General features: G+C 43.5%; 1 protein-coding gene across 1 annotated transcript; it reads left to right on the plus strand.

Annotated features, from left to right (window-relative positions):
- Positions 1-689: 689 nt before the first annotated feature.
- Positions 690-19,887, plus strand: setd2 (SET domain containing 2, histone lysine methyltransferase; the record flags this gene model as incomplete). Its single annotated transcript, XM_079228138.1, has 21 exons — positions 690-724; positions 5,150-5,171; positions 5,261-9,300; positions 9,424-9,555; positions 9,935-10,063; positions 10,188-10,311; positions 10,423-10,500; positions 10,585-10,682; positions 10,882-11,014; positions 11,178-11,312; positions 11,403-11,531; positions 11,685-12,761; positions 12,870-12,918; positions 12,996-13,305; positions 13,952-14,780; positions 15,090-15,215; positions 15,774-15,910; positions 15,997-16,111; positions 17,169-17,243; positions 17,392-17,493; positions 18,133-19,887. 21 exons carry the CDS (start codon positions 690-692, stop codon positions 18,292-18,294), a joined length of 8,037 nt encoding a protein of 2,678 aa, XP_079084264.1. The 3' UTR covers positions 18,295-19,887.
- Positions 19,888-20,544: the final 657 nt, after the last annotated feature.

Here is a 20,544-nt window from a genome sequence, read left to right on the forward strand (position 1 = left end):
TAAAACCTACAGATTTATTTCAAGAGAGCACGGTTTTATTTAGCAATACAGAGAACCTTCTCATCTGGTCAGATTATGATATTTGCTGTGTGGCAATAAGTACATCTAGCAAAATTGAGAGTTTTATCTGTGTATATTGTTTTATAGGTCTAAATTCAGACCAAGTAAAGTTGTTTCCATTTAGTTTTTACCCTTTTCTCACTGACGTTTGTCATAAAACAAGGTGTGTGTTGCTTTCAAATCTGTAGAATACTATATATATATATATATATATATACATACATACATACATACATACATACATACATACAATTCTGTTCTGGCTCGGACCCGCAGTGCGCTCCAGGTTCGCGCTCCCACATCATGTGATGTTGTTGAACACAGCCGCCACAGAGACACTGAGAGGAATAACATACATTTCAAAGAAATGTTCACAATCCTTCAAGCAGATCGTCGTTGTCACTCCGATCGTAATCCACCAGTTGGACCAAACTAAGACACTTTCTGTCCCTGGGTTTTCTCGGAGGTTTGTTGTTGCCTGACTAACTATGTGAGCTTCTGAGAGCTCGCTAGTTGAAGAGCGGAGCTTCCAGCCGACCGTCGTCTCCGACAGCTCCGTGTGGGTTTGACGTCGGCACACATTGTTGCTTGATGTTTTCCAAAAGGCTCGATTGCCGGTGATTTCGAAGATGGAGGAACCTTGTGACCTGAAGCACTTCGTAAAGTAAGTACCGCGTGAGGTGCAGTTTGTACTAGTTATGAGGTGAAGTGTGGTTTGGTTACACACAAGTCAGACAAAACACGACCAGCTAGCATGCTAGTGAAGCCGGTGCAGAGGCTCGAGGCTCCGTCGTATAAACCGAAACAAACACTCAAACCCGTTGTTTCTTCTTCATTCAGTTATACACGTAATGAGCTCTCCGTGAGATACGTAATATTGTGACTCTCCCCATTCGACCACATCTCGATAGTAAAACACAATCTAACAACAGCATCGTTAGCCGAGTGGCCGCTAGCTAGCTAGCTAACCTAGCTTTCGTTAGCCGCCAATGCTAGTAGAGTTCATTCTTCGTTCATAGAAACTAATTAGTTTACCTCTGCTGTGCGACCAAAACAACCCACCCAACGTCACACGGATCGCATTCCCGAGCGTTCACTTGTTTGCTAGTCAGCATTAACGACGTGGATTAAACACAACATATTTAAAGATGGCTCTGTTCACGTTAGCTGACACACGTTAGCTTAGCGTGAGCTATTTCGGATATACGTTGTATTATATATTCTGATTTATTAAATCAACTTTACAGTCGAACAGTTAAGTTCGTGCCATCTCCCCTGCCAGCTTACTACTTGTATATATGATGTAGTATGACTAGTTGGCACATCTTGAGGGAATATTTCACTGTATTGGTCGGTTTGCAACACATTCTCCGGTCACAGGGGGCAGAAGCGTCCTTTTAAAGGCCATATTTAGGCTGGATCCAATCCTCCGCACAGGCCATGCTTTAGTTAGTTCCCTAATTAGCCTCAAAACAATCAACTTTTGTCTTTACAAAAGGCTCGATGTGTTCATAGGCTTAAATCGTCATTTGCCTTTGTTTTCCGAAAGCCATTTGCTTGCGCTTGCTTTCACGTTAACGTTACATGTCTAGTAATGAGATGCGTGTTCGGAGCTCACCCTGCATCCATGTTTTTTTTTTGTAATCTTCGACCGTGATAGTACTATTGAGCTTTACTTTTGTCGTTACTTTGTTGTAACCAAAGCGACACGAGAAGATACTAACTAGCAGCCAACCGAGCTGAGAAAAGGAGAAATTCTCGTTACATAGAAGACATTGATATTATACGGTGAAACTGGTAATGTTATCTCTGCCTCACTGCAACGACAGATAACAGGAGTCTCTGGGAGGGAAGCCTGTGTTTTGCAGAAGCCACAGTCACTCCTAAACACTATAATATGTCAACCTCTATTTGACATGGTCAAAATAACAAAAGTTCCTGACAGAGTAGCTGTAAACTGTTGTGGACAAACCAGACTCAGTTCATTGCAACCCTATCTTTCTTTTGTCAGGTGTGGCGTCACTTTGGAGGGCTCATTTCTCTGATTTGGATTATTCTTGGCCAGCAGCCTCTTCAGGCCTACTAATCCTAGACGAGTTTCTCAATGGACACTCCGCTCAAATCAGAGATCAGGTATTAGACCGCACAAAATGCAACTCACAGTGTATGTCTTGTTTTGAATAGTGGGATATGAAATTGAAAATCATTTTAGTATCCAAATTGTATTTTGTTTTGGATATTTGGATATACTTCTGGCATTTATTTACTCATAAAACATCTTAATATCAAGCTCATCCCAAGGCATTTCCATTATTTATGCACTGATAGTCATTTTACAATTACAACTACAAAACTATTCTCTGCAAAATGTCCATGGCTCTTTTTTATTTATTCATATGTTTAATAACATGTTGTCTTTATATGCTTTTATCCATCCATCAGTGCCTGTGACAGTATTATACAATGAAACACCTCTAAATCAAATGTGAAGATGTGTAATTTATATTTCTTACCTTTTACAAAATTACGTAATTAGAAGGTAGGGAAGGAGACATTGTTTAGAGAAGTTATTCCGGGTCCTGGGAGCAGGTATCGGTTTAAGTCAATATATAAACGATGGCTTCAATGCTTGCTATTGTATGTTATGTTCAGTGCTGCTCACAATTTGTGTTTATTACTTTGAAACATGAAACTGTTCTTCATTACCGTTGAAATAACATTCTTATATTTGGTGAAAAATACACCTGCAACATCAAGTGAAATGCATAGTTCTTGGTCTGGTAGGCCAAGTCCATTAACCATTTGACTGTAATCTGATCCTCATAGACCTTTCTATATAACAGAATGTCACAGCAGACGTGTCTCATTTTGAAGGTCACCGAGAGAAAAGGAAAAAGTAAAATCCCAAAGGATTAAATGACCCAATTGTTGCTCAGCACCCATATAGAGCCTACCCTAAGGAAAATACACACACTACAAATGGGGGTGAACATGAAGCACTCTAACGTCATAGCAGCCACAGTGGATGTGTGGTAAATGAATGCCTGATTTTTGCTTAGGTACACTTTTGCTTTATTCTTGTCTTACACGAATGGATTTCTGAATTAAGTAGCACATAAAAAGCTTTGACATTGAAGGTATGTTTTGCAAGCGAGGCTATTACTGTGGGGGCTATCTCATTGCACCCATATTTTCGAGTTAATGAATGGTCTAATATTTGCTTTTCACTGCATGGTGGCTCATTGTTTAGCACTGTAGCCTCCCAATAAGAAACAGGTCCTGAGGGTGAATGACAATGCTGTCCATCCTGTTTTTTTCATCCTGTTGCATGGTTTTCCTCGGAGTGCAATGCTCAAGCATTTTTACAATATTTGAACCGGTGCACCTAACTATTTAATTTAGTTGTGATAATGCATTTAAGCGTTCCTTTTTTTGTGTCAGTTCCCACACACCTTGTTAATTCTCACCATATTATGTAATTTATTGTAACTAGGAATAGTTGCAATGTTGATGCATTAGTTAAATGAGGCCATGTCCGCATTAGTTAGATGAGGCCATGTCCGCCAAAGATGTTGTGTCAGATGGGCACAGAAAGTCAGAAGTCCAAAGGCAATCGACAATCTTTCAGTTTCAGGGACAAGTTTCAGGGACTTTATTAGAAACAATCAATAGTTAAATTTTTCCACTTAATTTTAAATTACCGTTCATTTTTAAGGTTGTGATGTTGCTCGAAGAGGAGTACATGGTGCTATTTCACACATACACACACACAGAGCTGACCTGCTACATGTCAGGTGAACTGGTGCGACTAATGAAAATGGATGTGCTGGGGTGCATCCGTTTTCTGCTACACCAAAATCATGCTCCTGCTATTGATCAAGGCTATATTTTTAGAACCGGAGTTGGTTCTTCCATTAATATTTTATTTTAAAATGAGATGTTTTATAATCCTGTCCCCAGAACAAGCAGTTAAGCACTTGGCCTCAAGTTTTGGTGGATGAAATATTTAAGACCATCAGCACCATAGAATATTTATTTACAGTTAAGCAAGAAACCCCCTATTATTCATTAGGACAACATAAAACATTCAGAATGAAAAAGCACTGTTATTCTTCTTTTTACATAAATAACACATTTTAAAAGTTTTTTTTTTTTTCAAGTTACAATGGCCGCGTACTTTCCCCTTTCTGCTATTTCATTGGGTTGTTCTCTGTGGGATGTTTGGGATAATCCAGTATATTACTTATTTCCTGTCACACTCCTAAATGTATTAATGCCAAAAGTGTATGTATGTGTATACATATTACAAAATCACTTCATGATACAGAGTTACAGGACCAGGCGGTTAAAAAAGAACACCTAACAAGGTTGTTGATTGGGCCACAGCTTCAAAGTCATTCAACTGTTTGGCGCAAAGACAATATGTTCAAGGACATGTTCACATCCCTTTAGGCTTCATTGAGAATTTTGGATAAGTATCCATCCTGATCTTCTTAACCCGCATCTTACAACCTAGAGGTTTACCTTTTGTCATGTCGAAAAGTTGCTCTATTCCATTATTCCATTAATTCATGATGTTTTCTCTGTTTGTTCCGATTGACTTCATATCATTGTTTTCATATCTTTTTTTATTTATTACCAAGGAATTGGTAAGAAGTTGCGATTGCAACCCACGCTGTTTTTAATAGATGCAATCAATGTTTGCCCTGGGTCCTAATTTGAAGTATCACATGCTATCAGGAGGGTAGGGGAACCCCTGTCAGTAATTGCACAGATGCAGCAAGCACATTGCCTCACGGGCTGTCTATTTTCTTTTTAGACAACGTGCAAATTAACTAACTTTAATAAACAAATTAGCGAATTGTTTTTTCTTCAGATAACTAATTATGCAACTAGCTATATTTTCAGTAGAAATTTTGCTGTGATGGTTGTTTCTTTTAGTAATTTATTCGTGGGGTCCTCAGGTACCTTATATTTTAAATATGTTGGAAGGATGAGGCTTAGGGTTGTGGTGCTGCATTAACTGTGTAAATTGATTTTTGTTTTTCCTCTCTCTTTATGTTCCCACGATGCTAATGTCTAACTAAAGAGAGGAGGGGAGTGGTGCCTCAGTAAGTTTAAACAAAATTGTTTACCCCTATGTCTAATTTCACAATAAATAAAAAAACTGAAGTTACAAGTGTTTTTCCTTTTATTGTAGGTGACGGTGGAGGGCCTATCCAAGGCGGCTCTAATCAAAAGCCTGTCTCCCAGAGTCATGCTATCCAACCATCTCTTGCCTAAAGGGACCAAGATGAAGGTCAACTTAGAAGATCAGGGTCGTCAGAAAGTGTCCTTCAGCTTCGCACCAACCAAGAAGCCACTGCAGAGCCCGTTGTTCATCCCTGCCGGTCCTGATACGCCTGCTGCTGAGCCTAACGCTGCCTCGTTACAGTCAACCTCAGACAATGGTGAGCAGGGTACGGACAGCAAAACTGAGCAAGACCAGACACCCATGGTGCCAACAATAGCAGAGACACCTGCTCCAACACCGGTCTGCTCAGCCACCAAACCGAAAATGGATTTAGCGAAAATGCATTTCAAGAAGCAAATTCTAAGTGTCTCTGTGACTGAGGAGAAACCAACATCTGTTGTGCCAGAAGAACCTCTCTCTCCTCAATTGCAGGTTCTACAGAAACCAACAAGCGTAACTGAATTTCCAGTACCCCAGCCTCAAAATGTCGTCAGTGTCTGCCCATCTGAGAATTGTCACATTGAAGCCCCTGAGACCAGGGTAACACCTTGCCTCAAGAAGCCACCTGTTTCCTCAGGAAAAGATGGAGAGAGTTCCAGCAGTGCTGAGCAGGATAGTAAGGTAGAAAAAAGGAAAACCAGGTCCCAATCTGATAGTGCTCCCCCTGGCTCAGAATCCGATGGAGATTCAGGCCAGATGTCTTCGAGTCGCAAATCCGTCGACTCTAAAAGTAGAAGAAACTCTGACAGCAGAAGCAAAGAGGTAAAAAGGTCTTCCTCTGGTTCACATGTGGAGGAAAAGGACAAAAGTTCCTCCAAGCGGTCAGAGAATCATGAAAGGTCTTCTAGTTACTCCAAATCAGACCGTGATTCCAGACACACATCCGCACGTTCATCTCGATCAGACAAAGATCGTAGAAGGTCCAGGTCTAGATCACGCTCTAGATCAAGAGGGTCGCGAACAAGTTCATCTCACTCCAGATCAGAGAGATCCCGAGGCGACAGAGGATCCCGCTCCGAAAGGCCATACTATCATGATTCTGATCGAAGATCTCACCGGAGTTCTCCACGTAGAGAGAGGAGACGCTCTCGCTCTCGCACTGACAGAACTCGTGACAGTTCTGACTCTGAGGACGACCATAGGAAGACACGGACACGGACAAGTGACTCCAGTAGATTGTCCACCCATTCAAGCTCATATAAAGAGTCTAAATCATCTTCCTACTCAAAATCTGAGAAAGCCTCTAAATCTGCAGATTCTCCTCGCTCTTCAGAGTTGGATAAAAGAACACAATTGTCGAAGTCTGAAAGGACTTCAAAGCGACTATCAGACTCTGATTCCCAGCGCAAGTGCTCTCCTGATCTGGACTCCAGTTACCGTAAATCTAGCACCCATCACAAGTCAGAGACCAACAGCAAATCCTCTTCTTCCAGTATGCATACCCACTCTCAAACATATGAAAAACGGCAAAAAAGCAGCTCTAGTGACACTGAGGCAGATCATAAGGGGAAATCACAGGCCTCTGACAAAAGCTCTGGCTTGGAGGAGAGCTGTAAAAACTCGCTAAAGAAAACCAGCAGGCCAGACTCGAAGCAGATGACCCCTTCTAGGTCTTCTCAGAAAACCAGTGGACATGATAGACAATCAAATGACATATTTCACAGCCCGGGCGAAGCACCGCCATGTACAAATGCCACAGATTCGTGTTCCCAGAGTGAAAAAGAAAAATCCTTTTCCCAACAAGTTGAAATTGAACATTGTAGTCAGGATTTTATGGAGATTGTCTCATGCACTGATAGGAGTTTGCAAGAATCGTCAACCAAGAGATCAACAGAAACTAAATCAGATCTTGAAGTTGAGACTTCAACTATAACCTTAAGTGAAAGCCTAAAGCATGTAAATGCAGCCCTGGAAAACTTGACCAATGTGAAGGATAGCATCTCTTCTAATATTCAACCTCATGTGAACACAAATGCAGCTGTCTTAAATGCATGCAGTACTAATGATAGTATAATATTCAGCCAGGATAAGAAGGTTGTTGACTGTTCGCTCGGGCCAAAATCCTTACTTGACACAGCTGGTTTACCTGTCACCCACGATGTCCAGCAGAACACTAAACCAGAGATTGTTACAGTTTTGACAGTCGACACGCCGTCTGGCTCAAGTACGCCGCTCATATTTGATTCACCGTCTCTTGAATCTGAAGGTCAGTTGACACTTGAACAGCAAAATATGAATACTGTTAAAAAGAGCAGCAGTGCTACCAAAAAGTCCCGATGGGATATTGTCGGGCAGGACACCTCGGAGAGTGATAATTCACAGAGGACACTTTGTGCAGAGAGTAAGCCTAGTGTAAAAAAAGTCATCTCTGTCAAAGAAATTGAGTTTTCTAAAGACAATACCCAACAAGACTCTGACATTGAATATACTATTCAGCAAGAAGCTGAAACACATTCCATACTGGTGAAGCAGGCTGAGGTTTCTAAGCAGGAAGTTGGCTCAGACGGCACATGCATGACCGATAAATACAAAGACCAAAATGAGCCTTCACAAGCGAGCACCAGCATTGACCACTGTGACTTAAAGCGGAGTGTTTCTCAAAAAGCAAACACAGATGAGCGTCTGCACCTCTATGACGCATCACAGGTCGACAAAGACGCAAAGATGCAGAGTTGGAATGGCAATGATCGGGAAGACAAATCCAAGGGCAGCTCTCACAAGAACAAATCGAGTAAGAGAGCGTTACCTAATCAGCATGCATTAGGAGAACAGAGCGAGATCAGTGATAGTGACAACTCGGAGTACGACTCCGATTGCGGCGAGGCTATAAAACGATTGCACTCTGTCGTGGTGGTGCCAAAGAATTCTTCCCTAACAATGGATTTGCATGACACTGGAGCTTCCTCGTGCAGTCTAATGAGTATTTCAGAACTGCAGAATGTGAATATCAATGAAATCCCAAATCAAGGCGCACAACAAATGCAGGGGAGTCCTTCCGCATTCATGGAGACCAGCGCTCCATGCGTTGGTGTGAACGAATTATCTCACAGCAGCATGTTGTGTCAATCCCAGAGTAATATGATTGATAGCACCAGTCACTTGGAGGGTTCCAGCTCCGTCAGTGCACAGCCTTGCACGGCTGCCCTTGTTGGTGCCCATGGCAGTGCCACAGTTCCCACCCACAGCCTCGATAATTCCAGACCGTGTGAGCAAGGGCACAAACGGCATAATACAAGCAGCAGCAGTGAAAGGATGTACTCCCATTACCAACATGATGATTTCTCCACTGCTGACAATGTCAATGAGAGGAATGGATTCAACCTGGGTTGGGATTTTACGCAACCAGAGCAGCCCAGTAGTACATACCAGCAGCCTGATAGCAGTCATGGGCCACAGATACCAAACACTAAACTGACTGAAACCTCTCTTAAGGAACAGGAGCCCAGGCAGAGTAATGCCACATGGAACCACCAATCCCCAAACACACAGACTAGCAGACAACCCTACCTCCATGTGCATGAACATTATCAGGATCTTGCAGGTGAAATTCATCCGGACTCTCTAACTAATGACCACGACGACTACAGTGGAGAGAAACTATCTGACCTCAGTAAAACAGCTGTTGATTGCAGTGGACCTCACACTCCTGGGTCATCAAGCTTTGTACAAGGGCATGAAATAAGCAGCAATAGCAGGGGCTCAGCTGTGCCTGACCCCCCTAGAGAAGACAATTTCAGACCCCACAGAGGTCGGGGCCCTCCCAAGAAAAGGCGGCCAGAGATTGAGTCGGATTCAGACAATGAGGCGGAAGCTGGGCCGGCAGGCAAAAGAGAGCGTCAAAGAGATTCTGACGTGCCAAAGGAAAGTCATGTCAAAGCTGAGGTGCAGCGTACGACACTCAATCTGCGAGACTTTCGAGATGGCAATAGATGGAAAGACTATGCCAGGTCTAAGAAGATGCCGCCTTACTTTGACTTGATTGAGGAAAACATGTATCTGACTGAGAGGTAAGTTGTTGTCCAGCCTGAGAACAAATGAATTTCTTTGTACAAAGAATAACCTCATAATATAAAGAAATGCAAGCGCTTTCAGACATGAGCTTTGAGTTTTTGTTATGTTTTTTTTTGCAGAAAGAAGAGCAAATCTCATCGAGATATCAAGAGAATGCAATGTGAATGCCCGTTGCTCCCCAGAGAGGAGCGTTCAAGGGGAGTATTGGCATGCGGGGAAGACTGTTTAAACCGGCTGCTGATGATTGAGTGGTAAGTAGATTATTAGATAAAGCTGTGACAACATCTGAGAATGCAATGTTTTTATATATATCTAACCTAACCATATCCTTAAGCTGAATGCTTAATTATTTGAATTGGTAGTACACTTATTGCAATAGTGGAGACAAAACCTGTTCAAATACTTTTATCTGATTTTTCAACTATCTAACAAATGTTGTTGCTTTCGCAATAGTAAAATGTCCCTAATAAGAGCTGGACAAGAGTCAGTATAAATCATGCTGTTTAACGTCCACATTCATCGAATTTAACAACAGAGTTAAGACTGTTTAAAATATGGTGATTTGCGATCAAAACTGATTCGTTAAAGTATATATTTTGAACTAGATTCTCTCTTTTTTTTTCCCCCCAGCTCCTCACGGTGCCTGAATGGAGCCTACTGCTCCAACCGGCGCTTTCAGAAGAGACAACATGCCGACTTTGAGGTTATCCTCACAGAAGACAAGGGCTGGGGTCTACGGGCAGCGAGAGAGTTACCTTCGTAAGCCATATAAAAAAAATGTTATTCTTGCATGTTACATTACAATATTCACAAAGATTGTCCTAATCGTGTGGAACTACCTACCTATTTTTATTGTTTTATTATATTTTTAACTGTATTTCAGAAACACCTTTGTGCTGGAATACTGCGGGGAGGTATTGGACCACAAAGAGTTCAAAACGAGGGTGAAAGAATATGCTCGCAACAAGAACATCCACTACTACTTCATGTCTCTGAAGAATAATGAGGTATGGGAGGATTTTACACATTGCACTTGATGTTAATATTTTAACTGCAATCAGGCTTAATGATTCAGCTAAAGTGGTAGAAATAGTTGACATTGCATTATGTCTCTTCAGATCATTGATGCAACGCTGAAGGGTAATTGCTCTCGGTTTATGAACCATAGCTGCGAGCCCAACTGTGAGACCCAGAAGGTACAGTGACAAAATAAGCACTACTCTTTTAGGTTAACTTGCTGAAAGTGGACTTGCCTGATGATGATTTTTATCCTCCTCCAGTGGACAGTCAATGGCCAGCTTCGAGTCGGGTTCTTCACCTCCAAGGCGGTCACTGCAGGAACTGAACTGACGTTTGACTACCAGTTCCAGAGATATGGGTACTGTTTCTCTGCAGTTCTTTTTATTTTCCTCCACATGTTTTGTGCTGTCTATGTTTGTGTTGCATGTCTGAAAACACTTATATGTTATGTTGTGATACTTAAATATCTCAGATATATTATTAAAGAGTGGTTATTTAGCCTAATTAATGGCTTCGCCATGGTGATTTCACCTTTTTTGTTGTATCTGTTTCTACAGCAAAGAAGCACAGAAATGCTTCTGTGGAGCACCCAGCTGCAGAGGCTTCCTGGGTGGGGAGAACAGAGTCAGTGTTCGGGCAGCTGGAGGCAAGATGAAAAAAGACCGCAGTCGAAAGAATGCTCTCACCACGGTCAGTGCTTTCAGTCATATTTCAAAGTGTCTTCTCATTGGTTTACATCTGGCTGCCAGTAATGTTAAGTGGTTGCACATCTCTCTCTGTCTAAAATATCTCCAAGTGAAATGTTTTTTTTTTTTTTTCTTTTCGATGATGACATTACTTTGTCCTTACTCAGGTTGATGAGGAGCTTGAGGCGTTATTGGAGAATGGAGAAGGCCTGTACGATGAGAAACAGGTTGTGGCTCTCTGCAGGCTAATGGTCCGAGTGGAAACCATGGAGCAGAAACTCATCTGTTTTAAGCTCATACAAGTATGACCGGAGTGGTTGATGCCCGTTTTATATTGTTGGTATGTGTTATTATCATTTGCATCAAGTAATATACATGTTTGTGTTGCATAGGATACTCAAAATCCTTCATGCCTGAAGCAGTTCCTGGACCATCATGGATTGTCTTTGCTGTGGATCTTCATGGTGGAGCTTTCTGAAGCTAAAGGCAACAGTGCTAATAACAACAAACTGCAGTCAGAGGTGACATATGCCATTTGAGTTTGCATTCAAACATTCATAATGTTGTTATATCTCACTGAAGTAACAAGGAATGTGTAAATCCCCAGAGCCTGTATGGTTATGTACTCAGGCCTTTGCTGTTTGATTGTTAATAATATATCATTCTGATGACAGATTATGAAGACCTTGGCTGTGCTGCCTATCTCTACTAAGAACATGTTGGAAGAGAGCAGAGTCCTGAGCTTCATCCAGAGATGGGCCCAGACAAAAACTCTCCCTCACCCTGCTGAGATGGATGGCTACTCCAGTGAGAACACCTCCCGTGCTCAAACACCCCTCAACACTCCCGATGGGTCCTCCACCAAACCGGGACCAGAATTGGATGGTGACACCTCAAAACCTGCTGTGTACCGTCGCCTTAAAATCATCAGTGAAAACAGTCTGGACAGTGCTCTCTCTGATGCTAGCAAAGCATCTGATGTGAAGGAGGAAGAGGAGGAGGACGACGATGAGGAAGAAGATGAATCCTCACATTCAGGACTTCCTGACGACAAACAGTTGAAGGCAGAGCCTGTTTGTGAAGCCGCTGATCCAACAAAAGAAACGATGGAAGAGTCGGTGAAAGAGGAAGGTCCGATCAAAGGGGAGAACGAGGAAGAGACGGAGATGAGTTTAAGCGGTGAACAACAACTTCAAACTGAGGAGGTAAAAGAAACAATTGAGCTAGATTTGGAGAAGGAGATTGAGATGAAAACAAAACAGAGTGAGGGGCATACGGGTGAACTTGAGGGGCCAAAAGAGCCTTGTGAAGAACAGGAGAGTGGGGAGGAGCAGGCCAGTCTGCCAGTGACAGAAACGGCTGAACTGGAAGGAGACCAACCCACCATTGACGTTCTCGAGCAAGAGAGTCTATCCATCCAAACAGATGTTGCTGATTTTCCACCTGAGCGGCCTTTAGAGGATATGGATTCCCAGGCAGAGACACAAGAAGCTGAGAAACCTCCAGGCAGTGAGGCGCAATCTGGTGAATCTACCACTGATGCAGCCCCAAGCTCTGAGACCCCGGAGGCCAGTGTGCCTTCTGAGGTTAGTGCAACCCCCGTGGACCCATCAGTGATAGGAACTCCTTCTCAGGATGAGGAGGAAGGTGTCTCGGATGTGGAGAGTGAGAGGAGTCAGGAGCCTCAACTCAGTGCATTGGACATTACTGGCATGGCTGCCAGGCTTCTGGACAGCTGGAAGGATCTGAAGGTGAGCACAAACAGATTCCCCTTTTTTTAAAGGCAGATATTGTGAAACATGGATAGAAATATAATCTCTTTGCATAGTTTGAAGTCAAAGTTGTGCTTGCCCTTTCAGGAGGTGTACAGAATACCAAAGAAGAGTCAGGTGGAAAAAGAAGCAAATGGTAAATTTAGTCCACTACTAACTTTTGGCCTAGGTTTGTTTTCCCATTTGATTTTGGCTAACTATATTTTCTCACAGATCGCAGCCGAGATCGAGACGCAGCTTTGACGCCACGTACAACTTCCTCTGGTAGCCGAGAACGTGAAAGAGAGCGGGAGAAGGAGAGAGAACGTGAACGTGAACGAGAACGAGATTATGACCGAGACAGGGATCGGGATCGGGACCGGGACAGAGATCGCGACCGAGACCGGGAGCGGGACCGTGATCGCGATCGAGAGCGTGATAGAGTCTCTGACAAAACTCCACAACGCAGCACAGAGAGACGGAGGAGACGCTCAGCTTCACCACCCTCATCCTACGAGAGGAGCAGCCGACGCACTGAAGAACGGTAAGAAGGCTTGTGATTGGGGGAACATTGTGGAGAGCTCGGCTTCAGGACTGTTCAGCGGACAGAGACATTATACTGAGCGGGGAGACGAGAGGTGGCGGGACTGCAGTGTATGTGAACGAGAGGGTGTGTGGGAGGGGGTGTGGGTGTGTGTGTGTGTGTGGGGGGGTGTAGGTGTGGGTGTGTGTAGGAGCGTTTCTGTAGCCCGAACATTGAAGTGTTAGCCGTGGAGATGCGTCCATATTATTTGCAGAGAGGGTTCACGTCCGCCATTGTTGTTTACGTGCCACCATCTCAGCTGACGCTTGTAGTGTTATGTGTAGAATAAGTTCAGGAGACTGTTGTATTTTCGGCTAACTTTATTAGCTCAACATTAGCATAACGCCGAGACTGTGACTGACAGGTTCGTACAACTGCAAGTACGAACACGTGTCTGCCATCACATACACCTGATCACTCCGATCTGTATGTCAATAAAATAGTACCACTACAACGCTGAGGAAGCAGTGAACACCATCCACTCCACTGTGTCTGGACTAATGAGTCAACAGCCTGCTGCTTTTCTGACCATCACTGGTGACTTTATAAAGCTCTGCCAACTTTTCAACAATATTTCAACTGTCGTCTTGTTCTCTGGATTCTTAAGGTTTGATGCATCTAACAGCAGCAAGACACGGGGCAAGGAGCGCAACAAGCTGTCCACAGAGGAGCGCAGAAAGTTGTTTGAGCAGGAGGTTGCTCAGAGGGAAGCCCAGAAACAGCAGCAGCTTCAGCAGCAGCTACAACAGGAGCAGGAGCAGCAGCAACAACAACAACAGCAGCAGCAGCAGCTACAACAACAGCAGCTACAACAACAGCAGCTACAACAGCAACAGCAGCAGCAGCAGCAGCAGCTCCAGCTCCAAACTATGGCTTATGACCCTGCTTTGGGCTATACCTCCAGCTCTGACTTCATTACCTACCCTCCTGGATATCCCATCCAGACCTTTGTGGATCCTACCAACCCGAATGCAGGCAAAGTACTGCTTCCTACCCCTCCGGTTGATCCCACCCTGAACTATGAAGAGACACCTCCTCAGCATCTTATCTCAGACCTGGGGCTGTCCTCTCCATCCTCCACTAACCCAGCCACTCCCGTCTCTACTCTTTCTCAGCACATCACCACCACCGACCTCGCTACTGGCAACCCCCAACAGTATTCCCAGCCAACTGTAGCAACTCAGGACGCAGGCGTAGCTGTCCTCTCTGTACCCGCCCAGGTGGCCCCTCCGGTACAGAGCCAGCAGAGCTACACCACTCTCTGGGATCCCACAACTCAGCAGGCAGTGACTGTGCAGACACAGCCTGCACAGCAGTACACCGCAGCCCCAGCACAGGCGCCGACACAGACAGCCATCTATTACCAGGGTCAGCCGTGCCAAACCATCTACAGCATCCCCACCGCCTACCCACAAGCCAACGCTCCCGTCATACAGGTAGGGTGCTCTTTGCCTGGGGCTCATATTCTCTGGTGATTTTTGCTGAAAATGTTTGATGTTGGACTTGATATGTTACTGTACCAATTCAGTGTTTTTCAGCAGCATGTTAAGCTTTAAACAGAAGTAAAGTAATCAAATATGGTGTGGGAAAGAGAGGCGTCATCTCAGTACAACAATCATATAACTCTATTGCTTGTGCATTGCAGCAAACTTTTAATCCACCATGTGTCAAATAAATTGTTATTGAACGTGATTACTGGATGTCCATAGTAACTGTAATCTGATTTGTGTTTTGTGTTTCTGAAGGCGTACACTGAACCTACAGCGAGCTACCTGCATGGCCAGCCTGTGTATCCTGGCCATCAGCAGGGAGTGGTGGTGCAGCAGGGTGGCACAGTCACCACCATTGTCACGTCCCAAACTGTCCAACAGGTAATTCAAACTCACACTGTGTCTAAATGGTGTTTTTACTTGAAAAGGGACGACGGGGCAAGACAAAGTAACACATTGACTGATCATCCAGAACTGCAAACCAAATTAATATTTGTAAAGGAAAGATATTTTATAGTCACTGTTTTGAGGGATGTGATGCAACCGTTTATTATTTAGTCTCTGCTTTGGGATTTAAAAAAAATTGAATTATGCTATGTGACTCAAAGGAAACCTATTGTCTCAGTGTTGCCACAAGGTGGTAGTAGACATCTAAATTATCCAACTCTTACTAGCTACAGTATGTGGGTCCTGTCCATGTAATGACAGTGACTTTTAAGATGTGACTAAAGATGGAACAAATAATGAAAAGGACTCGGTAGGCTATGTTTGTAAATGATTATCTAAATGTGATGCCATCATATGATTTTAAACTACATTTAAACGTGCAGCTAAAGTGAATCGGGTTCTTTCTCCTCGCAAAATCTAAAAGTGGTACTTCAAAGAGAAACTCCATGTATTTTCTGCTGATGCCTATTCTCCATTTCTTCTAATCTCCAGGAAATGATTGTACCCAACAATGTGATAGACCTGCCTCCCCCATCTCCCCCCAAACCCAAAACCATCGTCCTACCTCCCAACTGGAAAGTGGCCCGCGATCCTGAGGGCAAGATCTACTACTACCATATTGCCTCAAGGTAGGTATTGCTGGGAAGTGTGTTTATGCATCGAGAACCTCCCTACATTGTATTTATATCAAACATTACTTTGCTCTGTGCATTAGGCAAACACAGTGGGACCCTCCAACAAACTGGGATGGCTGTAGTGACAACACGAGTGTGGACCATGAATCTGAGATGGACCTGGGAACTCCCACCTATGATGAGAATCCTTCCAAGGTATGCATTTTGCAGTGATCTCCTTCAAAGTGTGCTTCACTTTTTTGTTTGGTTCCCAGAAAGTGTGTGCTTGGATGCAGAACATGATTATAGTGTTTGTTCCTTCAAGTAATTGAAGATGCTGCACAAGTGATGACTTACAGCTGTGTCTTGAAGGGGGGGAGGGGACACGACACCATATTCAGTGAGTGTTGTGCTCGTTGATGACTTCCAAAATGGCTCCATCAGAATCTACATAAGACAAAGATTTGAAGAGAGATACCACTCACTCCACCCCCTGCTCAGCTGTCTGCCTCAAGCCTGTGAGGGGAGGCGTGGCTCAGCTCATCTCTTCTTCCTCTCCCTCGTTTGTTTTCCCTCTTTCCCTATCCTGACTTTGAGGATAAGAGAAACCATCTGGAAGACCTAGCATTCATTTATTTGCGGTTTCTTGTTTTATAGTTTAAGTACGCAAGTGTCCCCTTTGTCTCTTTAAAAAAAGAAAGATGTAACAGCGTTGGGGGAAACAAAGCATAAAAAAGCTGAACTGGAGAGATCCATGTTTTTCATGCAATATTTCCCGCCAAGAACAGTGACATGGTCATGGACCATTTCCCAGCAGCCTGTGTTTCACATACGGCACACATGCTCCGCACTTGTAAAGCGTCCCAAATTCAACTGTCTCTGGATTCCTTACCCTGGCACTATGTTTGTGTGAATCTTTGGTTCTTGCTTTTGAGCCTCACCCCTTTGTTGTGGGTATAGGCGGTCAGCTGTTGCCTGCTTGCCTTTGTTGCTGAAGGCTGGGTCCTGAGAGGCAGCATCCTGGCAGGATATCCCTGCTTTGTATCAAGTAGCTGGTGAGCAGGTGCTGTTTGATGCCCCACTGACCTTGATAGCTACTGTTTTGCAGCCAGTTGTCGTGTTTGATTGAGCTGATGCACAGGTGTGGTTTTAATTGTAGAGAATGACTCTGCTAGGTTATGTCCCTATAATGTGATATTAATATCCACTATACCTAAGAAAGCAAAGTGTTTTTAATCATCCTATCCATCTCTTCTATTATGTTCTATCATAGTTTTCCACAAAGACAGCTGAAGCGGACACTTCCAGTGAGCTGGCTAAAAAGAGTAAAGAGACATTTCGCAAAGAGGTAAGCCTTTGTAAACAGGATTTAATATTCCAAACCTTTCATTTGTTTGGATATGTTCTATTTTTAACTAAATGTTTTTGTCCGTGTGTGTGTGTGTGTGTGTGTGTGTGTGTGTGTGTGTGTGTGTGTGTGTGTGTGTGTTACTCAGATGTCCCAGTTCATAGTGCAATGTCTAAATCCTTTTCGGAAACCAGACTGCAAACTTGGACACATCAGCAACACAGAAGATTTTAAACATCTGGCTAGAAAGGTAACAATTAAACAATAACTTTGTTTCCACGTCTTGTTAGAACTTCCATTAATGCAGAAATGGTGTAAACCTTTCCTTGGCACTCTACGTCGTCCGAGCACAATGAAAGTATTGGTCTGCTTTTAACTTTAAAGGTTTTCAAAGTTTCCCTCAAACCAGAACTAAATAGTTGGGCTCCCACGAATTCTTTTTCCAGCCAAATGTTTTTGTGTTGTGTCTCTGGAAGAGACTGAGAACACATTGTAAATGTAAACTATTATCTCCTTCTCCTTTTTGTTTTACTCAATCCTTTCTAAAAGCTCTTTTCAAACAGTGTTTCTTCAAAGGGCAGCATTCTTTTCTTTTTTTTTTCCATGGTTCCTGGTGGGTCCATGGATTCTGTGTGTAGGGAGTGCCACTCGGGATTTACCACGACTCTGAGGACATGGGCACAATAAACAGAAGGACGAGTTGGGCTTTGCTCATTTAGAGATTGCATTTTATTGTCTACAATTATAAAGGACAACGTCTCTAAAAGAGAATTAACCAACCAACCACACACCTACCACAACTTATATACATTGTAATGATATCATTTACTGTAGTCTTGTTACAAAAAAACATGTCTAACTCTTTCCTCACCTCTCACCATTCCTCTAGCTAACTCACGGAGTTATGAATAAGGAGTTGAAAGCTTGCAATAATCCCGAAGACCTTGAGTGTAACGAGAACGTGAAGCACAAGACCAAGGAGTACATCAAGAAGTACATGCAGCGGTTTGGCACCGTGTACAGGCCCAAGGAGGACACAGAGGTGGACTAGCCTCCGTCGCTACAGATTGTACACTTGTCCTGCTCTAACACGGGGGAAGCACAGATTTGCCTTTCCATTCACTCCTTCATGTTTGTACTGGCCAGCCTGAGCCGTGAAGTAGTTTCTTACGCATATTTATGACGAAGAAGAATTGCACTGCTGCCCAAAAAAGCTCTCCAGGCCTCGTGGATCACGAAGGAGCCCTGTTCCCGAGACTGACGGAGACTCGAGTGTTGCTGAACGACCCCGAAAACTCCAGGTGCAGTTTTCTCCGAGGATGACACTGCAGGGTGCTACGGAGACTAATGTTTTCACTGACTGTTTGTTTGATTTTAAGCATTTAGTTTGTTCATTTGTGGCTCTTAAATGTTCCCAAGTTGATCACCTCAATTCCACTTTTTAAACTCATCTAGCCCTGAATGAGGATTACTCATTGGAATCAGCTTTGGTATCATATTTATCTGAGTCTCTTTGTTACTTTCCACTGTTAAAAATGGATCAATGACAGAACAGTCCAGTGCTTTTTCCCCCTCCCACTTCCTTTTTCTTGTGCTCGCTTCAACCCCCTGACACTGACTCTATCTGGTGCTGCTTTTAACTGGGCTGTGGAGGTCCAAGCTTCCGCTCCTCAAACCCTGCCTTCTTAACCACAAGACTTTGGAGCCTCTGTTGTTTTTATGAATGCATGATGTAGGCTGAGGTTTGAGTGGTATCCTTATGGAAACTTACATTTTTCATGTCTCCTGCTTCGTGTAATGTGCCCTCCCTGGGATGAGCTTTTACTCACAACACACTTAGGGATCAGCCAATAATCTGCAGGTTGGCAAGGTAATCAATATGTCTTTTATGAATTTATGTATTATAACGGGTGCAGGGTTTCAACACCATGTTTGATGTGCTGTTTGCAGTCCAACCTCTATCCCATCTTGTTCTGCCTGGTTTCCTCTCCTTACAGGAATAATGCTGAAAGTCAAGGTTGTAGCATTGCCGTTTTAACCGTTTCTAAACACTTTGTGTGTTCTGGTTTTTTTTTATTTTTTTTTATCACAGTTAGTCTTAGTTAGGCAACACTTAGGCCGGCCTTGCTCCACAAGCTCACTCATTAATTTCCAAGATTTTTACGGTTGTCAACGTGGTTTCATTAGCATTAGGTCACCGATTTGATTAAATTGCATTAAACAAAGTTTCACCATATGTATATTGCTTTATATGTGAATATATTGAATAATAGTTTTGGGAATGTTTAAATAAGCAGACACTTTGTAAAAGGACTATCATTTCATGTTGGTGTAAATAATGTGTAAAATGACAGAAGCTGTATGCAGGAGAGTCGTGTCAGGGAGCCCACCCACTCATTCTCACCAGCTCAGCCCTCATGATGCAGTTCCCACATCAGTCTGTCAAACTTAGGACCCCACTGGATCAGCCCTCTATTTTATTTCAGTGGTGGGGGAGATTTTCAAGCGTTTGCTTTTGTTTTTGTTATTATTTTTCTATGTACAAAGTAAGTTTCACCCTACTCAACTGTAAGTATTGTGTAAGCACATTGTCATACCGAGTGTACAAACATTTTAAAAGATAATAAAACATTTTGTAAAATGATATACGTTTCCCAACTGCAATTTGAATTGGGTTCACGTAGGGGTCGGTCAGAGAGACTTGGACCGGTCCGAGCAAATGCGAGTGAGATCTCCTTGATGCATGATTAACTGCAGAGCGCTCACCCAAACCCTATTTTAGATCGGCTACCTCTAATAAGCGGTGCACATGGCACGAATGCCACTACAGCGCATACGCAGTGTTGAGCCAGATGTTTGTCCCCCCAGTAAAGGGAATCCGAGTGATCGACCGCCTTCATTAGAGACCTTCAGTGTGCTCTAAATATGGAGACCCGTGACGAGTGAAGAGAGGCACTGCTGTGCTTCCCCTCTCGGGTCCCAACCCCCCTCCCAGCGTATGCACATTCCGCAGCCCCATGCCTGTGTGCTCCAGACCGCAGTTAAGCAGTCCCGTCTGGAGTGTGTGACGGCATCTAACGCTGCCCTAGGCCATGAAAGATGCCTGCTCCCACTTAAAACCGAATGCAAAAAGATCATAAACAGATTTGGGTTAGCAGAGGGGAGCAGGAATCAGATTGTGCCTCAAAGAGGAAACCTTTCTCCTGAACATATTGGATGATGCTATTATATTCACTTCCCCCTCAAATGATCAAATTCCTCTTAACTGATTTACCTCACGGTTTTGGAAAGGAAATGTTCT

The sequence above is a fragment of the Taurulus bubalis genome, assembly GCF_910589615.1.
Source record: "Taurulus bubalis genome assembly, chromosome: 12".
Lineage (NCBI taxonomy): Eukaryota > Metazoa > Chordata > Actinopteri > Perciformes > Cottidae > Taurulus > Taurulus bubalis.